Below are 13,774 nucleotides of genomic sequence, written 5' to 3' on the forward strand. Positions count from 1 at the left end.
TGTGGAACACAAAGTGGTCTAGTCATCTTACACACACACTGCTTATTTCACATAAAAAATGAACTCCATTTTATATCTCACACCCCAAAAGGTCCATTTCTGAATATTTATCATTCACTTCTATCTTAAACGCTTAAAACTCACATAGTTAGAATATTATTTTTATACGTTGTCTAAAACATTTTTAATTTACAGAAGAAAGAATAATTAACTGTGCTACAGATGTAATTTTGGACACAGTAGCAATAATCTTGGAGTGGCAATCCATGGGATGATGACCCTTCATGAGTGTTCAGACTTGTTACCTGACTATAAACCTGAATTCATTGAGGAAGAATAAACACTTTCTGAAACACCACTTTTGTTATTTTCCAAGATGTACAAGGAAGGGGAAACATGGTTTAATGGAGTTGTCGAATGAAACCAGAATAAAAGAATTCATATTTCTGGGGCTTACACGGACCCAAGACCTGAGCTTGATTTTATTCCTTTTTTTGGGTTTTGTGTACCTGACAACTCTGGTGGGAAACCTCCTCATCGTGGTCACTGTGACCTCTGAGTCTCGCCTTCACACCCCCATGTACTTTCTGCTCCGCAACCTAGCCATCCTAGATATCTGCTTCTCCTCCATCACTGCTCCTAAGGGCTTGGTGGATCTTCTATCAAGGAAAAAGACCATATCCTATGCAAACTGTATGACACAGATGTTTTTCTTCCACTTACTTGGTGGGGCAGACATTTTTTCTCTCTCTGTGATGGCATTTGACCGCTACATAGCCATCTCCAAGCCCCTGCACTATGTGACCATCATGAGTCGGGGGCGATGCACAGCCCTCATTGCAGCTTCTTGGGTGGGGGGCTTTGTCCACTCCATTGTGCAGATTTCTCTCTTGCTCCCACTCCCCTTTTGTGGACCCAATGTTCTTGACACTTTTTACTGTGATGTCCCCCAAGTCCTCAAACTCGTCTGCACTGATACCTTTGTCCTTGAGCTCCTGATGATTTCCAACAATGGCCTGGTTGCTGTCCTGTGGTTTATCTTCCTGCTTGTGTCCTACACAGTCATCCTAATGATGCTAAGGTCTCAGGCAGGAGAGGGCAAGGGGAAAGCCATCTCCACCTGCACCTCCCACATCACTGTGGTGACCCTGCATTTTGTACCCTGCATCTATGTCTATGCCCGGCCCTTCACTGCCCTCCCCACAGATAAGGCCATCTCTGTCACCTTCACTGTCATTTCCCCCTTGCTGAACCCCTTGATCTACACTCTGAGGAACCATGAGATGAAGTCAGCCATGATGAGACTGAAGAGAAGACTTTTGCTTTCTGAGAAGGAATAGAAAAAGAATCCCCAACTCTTTATCACCAAGAACTCTTTCTTTGTTTTTTCCATAGATTCATAACTCAAATACATGGTCGACTATCCAACTGGACTTTCTACGTAACTGTTTCCTTTTTTCTTACTCTTTAAATTAATATGTAACTGAAAATCCAAACTTCTGTTCAACATGATGTAACATGTTGCAGGATTTAACTGACTGATTTTTACTAAGAGCCCAAACTAACAATTTGTCAATCAAAACAACTATATGATAAGTCCAACTTAGCAGAACATAAGGAAACAAAAGCCCAGATTTTTAAAAGTGAATTTTTTTCAAGGTCTTAAATCAAGTTAATTACAGAGATGTCATCAATACCCAAACCATTATTTTTCTGCCATATAAATGCATCATCTTACATGGTTGGTTCTGTTATACCAAACTGTAATGCAGTTCTAGAAAGATCTCATGGTCAATGCCTTAAAGTACACATACATTGGGTGTGGGTGACCTATCAGAAATCAAGAAATTGCCCTGTGCTTAAACTCTAGATGCACTCATGAGATACTTACAACTTCCTATGCACATAAAAATTGCATATTTCTAGATTCTATTGAGAATGAGAAGCTTAGGACGATTTCTTATAATGGTCTAAAAGTATTTATCACATTCTCATGATGAGTTTAAGCAAAGGCAGAACCTCAGAAATCCTACACATTGGTAATTGATTTCTACTATTCAATGACTGATTCTCCCATTGCAGCTTTAGTAAGGCCAGTCTCAGCTTGACTGTACCATTCACATCATTCACTTATTTTCCCAGTGAAGAGGAAGGAGGGGACCAGAGAGAGAGAGAGAAGATTAAAAAAAAAACACTAACCACTCTGTTCTTCAAACTGTTGATATTTATTAAAAGACCATATAGTCTACAGGCTACTATTACTATCTGTGAAAGTAGTAAAGCCAGGCAACAGAGGTATACCTTCAGAATTATACAGACCTGGCTTCAGAAACTATGTCTAAGCAAATTATTTCATCTCCCCAAAGGTCACTGTTCGCCTACACAAAGATCTTTACAATGGCCATCTCATGGAATTATTATAAGATTAAAATGAGATAATATACATGAAACTTAAGATATCTGGCAGATAAATGTGCTTAGTGAAAGTCACATAGCACTATTAATACCACCTTTACTGCTCTGTCTAATGAATCTTCTGCACTCCATTGGCCTGTCATACTCTTCTCCTATATTGCCCAGGGACTTTGTTACTTAAAACAATGAGAGAGTAGAAAAGAGAATATAAACTGAATTCAAAACATCCATCATCTTAAAATTACTAGCTTTCTACCATGAAAAATAGGCTTGCTTGTTATTTATAAAAGTCACACAGTCACTGTGAAGCTGATGAGAGATAAAGTACAGGAGAGTTCAGATCAAAAGAAAATAAAGGTTGAAGATAAAAGCCTTTGAGAGTTGGTATATGGGATCAGACCAAGAAGACTAGGATACCAATGGAAAGTTAGGACAGCACAGAGAACATTGAGGACTAACTTTATTTATGCCCCTCACTGCATCTCTCCTGTACCTATCAGCATTCATGATGCTTATGAACAACTGTCTCAACTGTTTGTCATTCCCTGCCACCTGATCAACCAACTATAATTTTTCTATACTATGTTAAATCCCCAAGCATATAAATTCTAAGAATAATTCACACTAGCCAAGGTATTAAGCATAAAGTCCTACCCAAGTATCTCTGCTCTCAAGTTTCCCTAGCCTTCTCTTTATGAAATTGCCTAAGAAAGATGCACACCACAAAGCACTTAATAACCCAATTCACGCAAATATATCTTTTCCTTTCCTGTCTCTTGTGATTCACTCTAATCATGCTTTTATCACTATGCCAGACTATGATCAAAGCAAAGATCTATGAGATCTGAGTCATTACATTTCAGAAGCATAATCTCAAGGCGGCAGGAACCCTGGAACCCCTTCCATATCACTGTCTCTGATGACTTCCTCAAACTGCATCTAAACACATTCCATGACCTAATTCAGCTTGGGAAGAGGAATGTGATTGCATCAGATCACACAAATATTTATCTAGATAACATAAAATTACAAGTTGAGCTGCAATTTTCACATTTAAATCAGGTTTTTCAGTGGTAAGAATGCCTGCATAAGAAGCATGAGTCACTGAGTTCAAACACCAGTGCCACAAAAAAATTAAATCAGGATTTTCACCAGCTCTATTGGGGTATAATTGATAAATAAAAGTGTTTATATTTGCAGTATACAACATGATGTTTGGATATATGTACACATAATGAAATTAAATGATGTATGTTTTTATTATTTTTAAGCTCTGCTGCTAAGAACCACAGAAGAGTCACTTGAATCTATGCACACACATGACATTCAAACTACCATTTAGTGTATATGCTCCCTTAATTAAATGTTTTAACAATAAGCATTTCTAGGTACTCATGAAAAATAACATAGAATGTTTGGGGCATGGCACAAGTGGCAAAGTGCCTGCCTAGCATGTGTGAGACCTTGAGTTCAAACTCCAGAAAACAAAAAACATAAAATGTTTTTGTAGTAATTAAGTTGATGAATATCAAGCAGTATCACCATGCTAGTTCCCTAGATTCTGAGTGCCTTATAGATCTCAGAGATGGAAATTTAAATAATTTCATAGAGAATGTATATGCTGCTTTAAAAATAAATTGAGTATATGAATCTATATAGACCAGTCTCTGAGAGTTTCTCTGACAAGAGCCGCAGAGCTTTCATTTTTTCATTGCTGCCCTTTATTTAAGTTTCATTTCCCACATGATTACAGGAAAAGTGACTTCAATCAAAGGGCAGACCACACAGTCCTTGGTGTGTTTTAATGCCAAACCTTCCGCTTCCTCTAGAGGAAAGACTTTGTCCTAAATGAGCAATGGGTTGGTGGATTAGCTCAAAAGGTAACAGTGCCTACCTAACAAGTGTCAGCCCCTGAGTTCAAACCCAAGTACTACCAAAAGAAATATAAAAGAGCTAAATGGGCCCTACTGTCTCTTACGTGTGTGTGTGAATTGGGCAGAGAGAGAGAGAAAGGAAAAGAGACAGGGAGTAAGACAGACAGGGAATGGTGTTGGAGAGAGGGAGGGAGAGAGAAACCTTTTAATAACTCCCACAGGAACTCCATTGTATTTGGCCCCTTACTTTACACACTGGTCCCCTACAGTATTCCTTTTGCTAATTCTATATTGGGCTTGTGGGTAAGGAACCCATACAAGCAGCTAATGCACTGTAAGGTGGAAGAGTCAAAACAGTGTGATTCTCTGAGGTTACTTTTCTCATCTGAAGAAAGAAAATAATGAAATCACAAGCCTTGAGGTAAGCTGTACATTCAACATAGACTTTCCCCCAAACCTACTTCTAAGATGTAATGGAGCATTATAAGGGGATTGATTTACCACTTGGAGATTAAACCTACAGTGTTAGTGTGTGTGAACTCCTAAAACTGATGAACTGTTAGTGTAGATTTTTCAGAAATACTACAAGTGTATAGAATGCACCTACCAAAACAAAGCTCTTAAAGAAGCAAAGAGAAAGTGATGGGTCTTCGCTATTGGGATGACAAGAAGTGTATTTACAAAATATAGGATGATCAGTGACTCCAGGAGATGTAGCTCCACTCACTTGGCAGCTTTGCTTCTTGACTGGGAATGGAAGTTGGTGGCTTTGAGTAAAAGTGTTTTAATGACTCACTTCTCTGTGCCCTCTGTACCACAGAATACGAATAAAGCTTCTGAAATTGTTAGGGTTCAATCAGAAGAAGGATACTTTCAAAATTAAAAAATTACAACATGAGAGGCATCCTAGAAAATTAGTGTAAACAACAAGGCACACTTGGCTCATTGGGTGCTGGGGCAAAGAGCAGCACTTAGATTACAGGCTCTGTCCAGGATATTGATAAGCTTCTTTTCGAGGGATGGTCTTCCATGGACAACTTTTAGGAAATTCTCATGACCCTTATGTTGACCTTGCAAAGACACATGAAATTCTACTTCTTTTTCCATTTCTCCACTCTTCTTTCTATTTTGCTTGTTTCAGTGCAACATGCATAATCTTATACTTCCAAAATAGTCTTCCCACTCTGTAAAACAATACCCTTCTTTTCTAATTTGTATTATCATAAATTAATTGTAATATTTACATACATGAACATGATGTGCTTTGATGAAAGTCAGCATCTGTATTACTCTTTCTTTGCCCTCCTCCCCCTGTTTTTACATAGTTTACAGTGGGTTTCATTATGCCATTTTCATGAATATATACAGTGTACTTTAATTGTACTAAGCCTCCATTACCCTCTCTTTTCCCCTCCTTCCTCCTGCTGGTTTCCCCTCCCCAAACAGGCCCCATTTCACAACCACGAAAAAAGATGCCTTTCAAAGGAAAGGAACACTATGTATCTGATGACAGTTCTTAGAGACAGCATCTCTACAGGCTGAAAGTCTGATCTTTCAAACTCTGCTTTTCTGGATTTTCCTGACCCTTTTTCTTCACAGCATTTTTTAACAAGGGCTAATGAACAGTGGGAAGAAGGATAGCTGCAGAAGTTAAGAGCATTAGTTTTTGACATAAGGCAAATCTTGACATGAGATAAGGTCTGAAATTTGATCAAGTTCATCTACCTGTGCCTCAGTTTCCTCATCTAAAAACTCAGAATAATACTATTTACTTCACATGGCTATTATAGGTTTTAGAAGAGATAAAATGAAGCAGTTGGTACAACGTATGAGCCGCACTCCATAAATGTTTCCTAAAAGAAAGCAAAAAAATTGTCAAAGCAGAATTCCATTATTCTGCCCACAGTTCTATAATGCCAAGACCTTGAAAACTGTGTGGATCTCCTGGGTATTGATATTCAAGCTACTGTATTTCTTACTGAAAATTATGATTTACTTTCTTTCTGTAAGTGCTTATAAGTATTTACATTTACAACTGCATTCAAAAACAAAATTATCTAATTTGTGTTTATAAGCAGGTATGTTAATACAAATACCCTGACTTTTTTAGACATGTACCTTAGATCAAGTCTCTGAGCAAAAAAATGAAAATATCTCCAGAAAAGAAATGGCATTTTCTACTTACCATAAAATACTGAGAAAAGACTTTAAACCATAGGGTCAGTACCAAAATGAACACCACTCAGATAAGCCCCTGCAGATGGACCTTGTATGTATAGGGAAAGAGACTTTCTTCTGGGGCTTGTAGGACTAGGTAGCTGCTGGTAAAATCAGTTTTAATTACCAAAACAGACACGAAATCTCACTTGCTCCTTAGAAGCACTCTGTGTGTAAGGAAGCCTTATTGTATCAGGTTGTAGGTAATTTATAATATTTCTCATGAGTTTGTTATTATTACTCAGTTAGTTACCCGTGGTCACACCAGCTAGGAAGTGATAAAACCTAAACTGCATAAATGTTCCTGATGATCCATACGTGTGTATCCAAAATGCACATGTGGGTCGTGATATTGTTTGGTGTGGCTTTACAATCATTATACACTCAAATAGGAGGGTGTCTTTCATACACATTGCCATCATGTGGACAGCCTCATCCTCTTTTTTGCCAGTTCCATAAGCCGCAACACTCTTCTTGTCTTAATTGTAAACTTCTTAAGGAAATGACCTATATTTGAGTCCCCTTTCCCCTGAAAAGATCATTTCTGTGTCATGGAAATAATACACAGTGGAAGTAAATAAAGAAGGGAAGAAACTAGGCACAAAAGGAAAGAACAGGAGAAAGGAAAAAACAGACGATAAAGGAGACTCGGGTTTGTTACAATAGTTTCCTGAGCAGAAGATTTGAAAATCATTAACTTATAATTCCACTTTCCAAAACAAAAGCCAGGCATCGATGGCTAATACCTAGCTACTTGGGAGGCAGAGTTCAGGAGGATCATAGTTCAAAACCAGTCTGAGAATATAGTTCATGAGTCCCCATCTCAAAAATACCCAATACACATACACATACACACACACACACACACACACACACACACACACACAAAGGGCTGGCAGAGTGGCTCAAGTGGTAGAGCACCTACCTAATAACCGTGAGGCCCTGAGATCATAACAAAGATTCTAGAGTGAGCTGATGTCATTAAGATATGTCTCTACATCCAGATTAACAGATTCCTTTTTTATTTTGTTTTTCACATTTTTATTAGCATATATTAGTTATACAGGGAGATTTTATTGTGACATTTACATATGTGTTTACAATGTATCTTAATTAGATCCATCCCTTCCATCATCTTTCATTACCCTCTCTCTCCTCTTTCTTAGAACAATTTCAGAGAGTTTTTCTGTTCTGTATTCATATATGTATACACAGTACATCAACCATATTTGTCTTCCTTCACTCTGTCCCATTCTCACTGGTACCAACTCCCAAACAGGATGTACTTTACCCTCCCATCCTTCATTTTTTTGTGTGCATATTGATTAAGCAGATTCATTTTTGAATGTTTTCCCCACTTCCCAGCTGTGGGAAATACAGTGTGGGGATTCATATGTGGGGGAGCATGGACACTTGAAATCTGCTGTGATCATGATTCTAAACATGTATTCTTGTCACTCCATGTGGTTGACATAAACACCAAGGAGGGAAAGACTGAGATGAACCTAAACTGATGCCAATGGACTGGGAAATGGGGCTCTTATTTTTCTTTGTGAGTGAAAATGGAAAAATTTAATTACCTTTAAAGGATTTTTTCCTTAAACTTAGAAATTCAAAATGAAAAAGAAATAGAGAACTTAAAATGAGAACCAGAAAAGAACTACATATGGCCATCAGGGGCACCTACATAACACAACACGTAGCATAACACAAAAGATGGTAAAAACTTAAAGTCCATAAGTGAGTGGAGAATGAAAAGGTGACTCTTGGATGGTAGCTGGGGAAGACTATAACTACACAACTGTAAAAGTAACAAGGATGTTATTAAACTTTGCTTTAAATGAAATTAATTCTTTAGATGTGAGATGAAACGGTCATAAAAGAATTACCACATGCTTACTATTTTTAACTTTTCCTGAAGTATAATATGCTTACATACATAAAAAATCCACATTAAGGGTGCCACTCAATGAATGTTTACACAAGATCAAGAAACAAGCACCTTTGCAACAACCACCTGATCAAGAAACAGAATATCATCAGCTCCCCCACATTCTATTTTAGTCTCCTTTCAGTTGTGTGTATATGAATAAGATAAGAGAATGTGTCTTTTAGTGCATGGGTTATATAGCTCAATGTTTTGTTTGTGGGATTCACTTATATTGTAACATATAGTATAAGATATTCGCATCACTGTATATTATTGTGTGAATTTAACACTATATTTTCTACTCTTGATGGTTTTTATAAGCTTTTTTTAGTTAGAGGAAATTGTGAGCAGTACTTCAATAAATACTCTGGCATTTGTCTCTTGATGGAAATATGTACACATTTCCTAATAGTAGAAATATATATTCCTAGAAGAGACACAAATGTAGAAACAGATCCGTGGGAAACGTAATCTGTATAGGAAGATATAGATCATCTATGTAGGTATACCTGTGTGTGTGTGTGTGTGTGTGTGTGTGTGTGTGTGTGTAAAACTTTAGTTTATGTAATCAAACAGGAAAGTAGTCATATCAATTTTACACACCCACCAGAAGTGTATAAAATAGCTCTACATCTTCTTTGGTATTGTTTTCTCCTTTTCATTTTAGCCATTCTGGGGTATAGATAGTTTTATTGTTATAATTTTAACATGCATTTTCCTGATAAAGCATGAAAGTGCTTCAGCATTTGAATATCCTCTTTTGTGACACATTGATTCCTATCTTTTGCTATTTTTGGTTAGGTCACTTTTTTTTAAACTGGTTTGTAAAAGTTCTTTATATATTCTGAACATAAGTCTTTTCTCAGATATTAGATGTACATATATATGTATTTATACTATCACACAGAGAAAAATATATATGTATATAATGTATATATGTGTGCATACATGTAAATATATATGTAAATGTAATATTAATGTTTTCTATCATTTTCAAGTAACCTTTTACTCTCTTAATGATGATTTGTGTTCACAAATCCTGAAAGCAGTCAATTTCAATACTTTTTTATTTTGGGTGTCACATTTTACTGTAAAATTGCAATTGAATAGGTTCCATAAACCTGTAATTTCTGTTTCAATGAATTCAATGACAGAATCTCTGTGCTTAGATGACTGAGCAAAAATCCTGGCTAATCTTTCGCCTAATGTAGGTATCCTGAAATGCAGACACAATGTATGCATAGAAAAAAACTTCCCTTAAATCTGTACCAAAATTTAGGTGAAAATGGCACTAGACTTCAGAACACATTATTTAATAACTGTACTTTTATTTCTTCCAGAGATGCCATTGAAGAAGGATCTGTGATCCAGTGGATCAGGGAAATTACACCAGAGTGAAAGAATTTGTTTTTCTAGGAATTACTCATTCTCGAGAGCTGAGCTTGGTCTTATTTGTCTCCTTGGTTTTGGTGTACATGACAACTCTGGTGGGAAACCTCCTCATCATGGTTACAATTACCTATGAATATCATCTTCACACTCCCATGTACTTCTTGTTCCACAATCTATCTGTTCTTGTCATCTATTTTTCCTCCGTCACAGCTCCTAAGATCCTGATTGATCTTTGTCAGAATGAAAGACCATCTCCTTCAATGGTTGTATCACTCAGATTTTCTTCTTCCACCTTCTGGGGGAGCAGATGTGTTTTCTCTGTGTGCGATGACATTTGATTGTCACATAGACATCTCTATGCCCTTTCACTATATGACCATCACGAGCAGGGGGTGGTGCATGGCCCTCCTCGTGGCCTCTTGGGTGGGGCTTTGTCCCCTCCATCATGCAGATTTCCTTGTTGCTGCCACTCCCATTCTGTGGACCCAATGTTCTTGAGACACTCTACTGTGATATCCCCCAGGTCCTCAAACTCGCCTGCACTGACACCTTCAACCTGGAGCTCCTAATGATTTCTAATAATGGATTTCTCAGTTGGTTTATATTCCTCATTCTCCTCATATCTTGCACAGTTATCTTGGTGATGCTGAGGTCACACACAGGAGAGGGCAAAAGGAAAGCCATCTCCACCTGCACTTCCCACATCACTGTGGTGACCCTTCATTTTGTGCCCTGCATCTATGTCTATGACCAGCCCTTTGCTGCTCTCTTGACAGAAAATGCCATCTCTGTCACCTTCACTGTCATCCCCCCACTGCTCAACCCTATGATCTATCCTCTAAGGAATCAAGAAATGAAGTCAGCCATGAAGAGACTGAAGAATCAACTAAGGCATTCAGAAAGGATTTTATGAGGAGATAGACCACTTTCTCAAAATGGGGGGAAATTGCCTTCACACCAAAAGCAAAGCATGGCATCTATGGACCATGGAGTCCTAAAAGAAGTTGATCCTATGGCATATGCTGGGGGCCAAGGAGGTTATACTACTTTGACATGAGACCCATTCAAATCCTCCACTACTCACTCTCAATTAGTCATTCCAAAAATACTTACAGAGAATATCCTTTGCACCCAACTGTACTTGAGTTCAGATGGCTGCAAAAAGATTAAATGCAGTCACTTTCCTAAAGGTATATCCCAAAATTTTTTCAATGGAGAAAAAATCACAGAGAAATATCACAGAGCTTCCAAAGACATTTGATAGTAAGTAGGCGTCCACAGGGAAAGAATAGAGAAGAACAACCCAAGGAAAGTAAACAGAAATTGCAGAGGAGGAGAATGATGTAAGAGGGTGCCATATTTGTGTAAAACTGAACTCAGTGCAACCATTGAGTAGTACATTTATGGGATGAATACTCACAGTTGACACTTAAAAATTTGGAAAGAAGAACTCCATTTGTGGTCCCCTGAGGAATGCAAATTCTTTATTTCTATTGGGGCAAAAAGTTCCCCAAATTACTTCAAGGCTATGATTTCCTCCTGAGAGAAGGCAATGCTGTTAGTGGGTGCATTCATAAAGAAGTATTGCTGATGGGTGGAGACTGTGGGCAGCTCACCTGGCATGGGAAAAGCTTGAGCAAAGGAGATGCCAAGTCCTGCATGGGAAGCAACCCATTACATCCCAGGGTTATCCCATTCACAAGCTAGTCAGGCCAAAGTTCCTGTAGTTTCTGCACAGGCAGGACTGATTTCTTTACATTTTCCACACAATCCACAACAAGGTTAAAAAAAAAAAAAGGCTAGTTAAAAGCACTTGTGAATCTGATAATTTGCGGGTCTCTGTTGTGAAAGGAAGGGGAATGGTATTAGGAGAAGACATATCTGACAATTCCTTTCATATTTTCTGGAATCTATTGATACTACTGCATGATGTTTCTCATTATGGTAGTGCTCAGGCAAACCAGCTGGCATTCATGTATCCATCAGAGAAAGCCAATCATTGTAATGAAAATATCCATAATCTAAGTAGTAAACCACAACAAAATATTAATGACTGTCCACATCACAGGCCAATGCTATTCTGCAGAAACAAGGTGCTGTGCCATGCAGTAATTCAGTGATGTACACTTTTTCTATCTTGGATTCCACCTTTCTCTAAATCCTCAGAATTATGCCCATTCATCTGGCAGATAGAAGAAAAAGAGCAATAGGAATTAGAGAGTAGAAGGTGTCTATATGGCCAGTCCTAGAAGTAAGGAAGACTAATTTTTACCACATTCCAATGGCCAGTCTGTAGTCACACAATCTCACTTTGCCACAAGTAAGCATAAAGAATATAACAAAGCTGTTTGCAGGAAGAAGAAAACAGGAAAAACTGTGAGCTGTAGTGATCTTGTCCGCATGAATGACTCACTAGTAAGAATCACCACTGTGTGAAGTTATAAGTAATGAGACATTGCCATTAGAAGGACTTTCTTAACAGACAGAAATGTTTTGCTGGAAGGACTACTGGGCCTTTGGAACACACAAAGAACTAAACGGAAATAAAGATGATTGTGTAAAGGAATGTAATTTAAAGGAAAGGGGAAGTGGCAAGGGTAAATTTAGGGATTAGGATAACACTGAACTAGAAAATTAGGTCCCAAGAGATAGGACACTGAAAAAAAGTACCCAAAGAATCTTGGCCAAGAAGATAACCTCATAGAAGAAAATTCTCACTTATTCCCACTCTTGCCATAGGTTAGCCATGAACAGAAACTCCTTTAAGCAGATGGGTGTGATTTGCACCTCTGGAATCCCAGCTACTCAGTAGACACAGATAACAGGATTATGGTCCAAGGCTGGCCAGGAAAGGCACAAAACCCTATCTGAAAAGCAAGCTAAGCAAAAAGGACTGGGAGGGAGGTCAAATGCTTGCCTATGCAAAGCCCTGAGTTCAATCTCCAGTACTGTCCAAAAAAAATCTAATAAAGTCATAGTATTGTCTTCAGCTGGATCCATCTGCAACTCTTGAATAACTTTTCACTGCCTGGCACCCTCTTGCTCTAGGATCGTTGTTCCCCACACCCTCCATACTATTTTGCCATGATGCCTTTTTTTCCTACGTCTTTGTTGACTTTACCTCAAGTAAGGCCTTTGTGACTAGCAGAACTTTAAGTGACCGAAGACCCATACAATCAGTTTACATTCCCAAGTGTAAATTGGGAAAAATCTTCCTTGTACCTGCTTTGTACTACTGACTCATGCAAAACAATCTTACCAAACACAGTGAAGAAAACAAGTTCAGAACACCATTAAGTTTAGTTTTCTTTCACAACAACATCAAATAATTATTTGCACTAATCTATATTTTTCTTCAGGTTAAGACATTTTATTAGAGAAGAAATAGATATTAAACTGATTCTAGTTTAGCCTATAGCCAGTCACATATACGTGATCTTACCACATGTGAGTTTTTTTCTATACAAACGAGATTGATTTTAAATTTCCACAATGTTTTTCATGAGCAAATAAGCTTATCTATATACACAAACTGGCTAACTTACAAGTGATCCTACCTTTCTGAAATTCTTTAAGAAATTAAAAGAAGATTCAAGTTGTTTAAGCTTAATTTCTAAGATGCTTGTATGGTCAGCACCATAGGAACCATATTTAAGCACCCATGAAATTAGTCATGAAACACTACCCTGGAGCAATCGCAGAATTCTGTTATCATTGTTGTCATTGCCTTGCTGTCATTCAAGTGTGAAAGGAAATGTTGTCAACATAACATTTATCCAATAAAACAGACTGTTAGTTTAATATTGTATTAATATGTAATATTGTATTAAAATACCAAAACGTAGTGGATAAAACAACACATTTTTTACTTCAGTTTTCATGAGTCATGATTCTGGTCATGGCTTAGCTAAGTCATGGGTTTTAGGAACTGTGATAAGACTACTAT

At 37.7% G+C, this 13,774-nt stretch overlaps 1 protein-coding gene and 1 pseudogene across 1 annotated transcript; both read left to right on the forward strand.

Moving 5' to 3' along the window:
* Positions 1–404: 404 nt before the first annotated feature.
* LOC141422364 (olfactory receptor 4D11-like) lies at positions 405–1,340 on the forward strand. The gene has a single exon (XM_074069540.1). It carries the CDS (start codon positions 405–407, stop codon positions 1,338–1,340), a length of 936 nt encoding a protein of 311 aa, XP_073925641.1.
* An 8,265-nt stretch (positions 1,341–9,605) lies between these two features.
* LOC141419758 (olfactory receptor 4D9-like) lies at positions 9,606–10,741 on the forward strand (annotated as a pseudogene).
* Positions 10,742–13,774: the final 3,033 nt, after the last annotated feature.

Source organism: Castor canadensis, chromosome 1 (genome assembly GCF_047511655.1).
Source record: "Castor canadensis chromosome 1, mCasCan1.hap1v2, whole genome shotgun sequence".
Taxonomy (NCBI): domain Eukaryota; kingdom Metazoa; phylum Chordata; class Mammalia; order Rodentia; family Castoridae; genus Castor; species Castor canadensis.

Bases quoted from the DNA above. Each gene is read 5' to 3' on its own strand.
- LOC141422364 (XM_074069540.1), top strand. From the start codon at position 405: ATGGAGTTGTCGAATGAAACCAGAATAAAAGAATTCATATTTCTGGGG.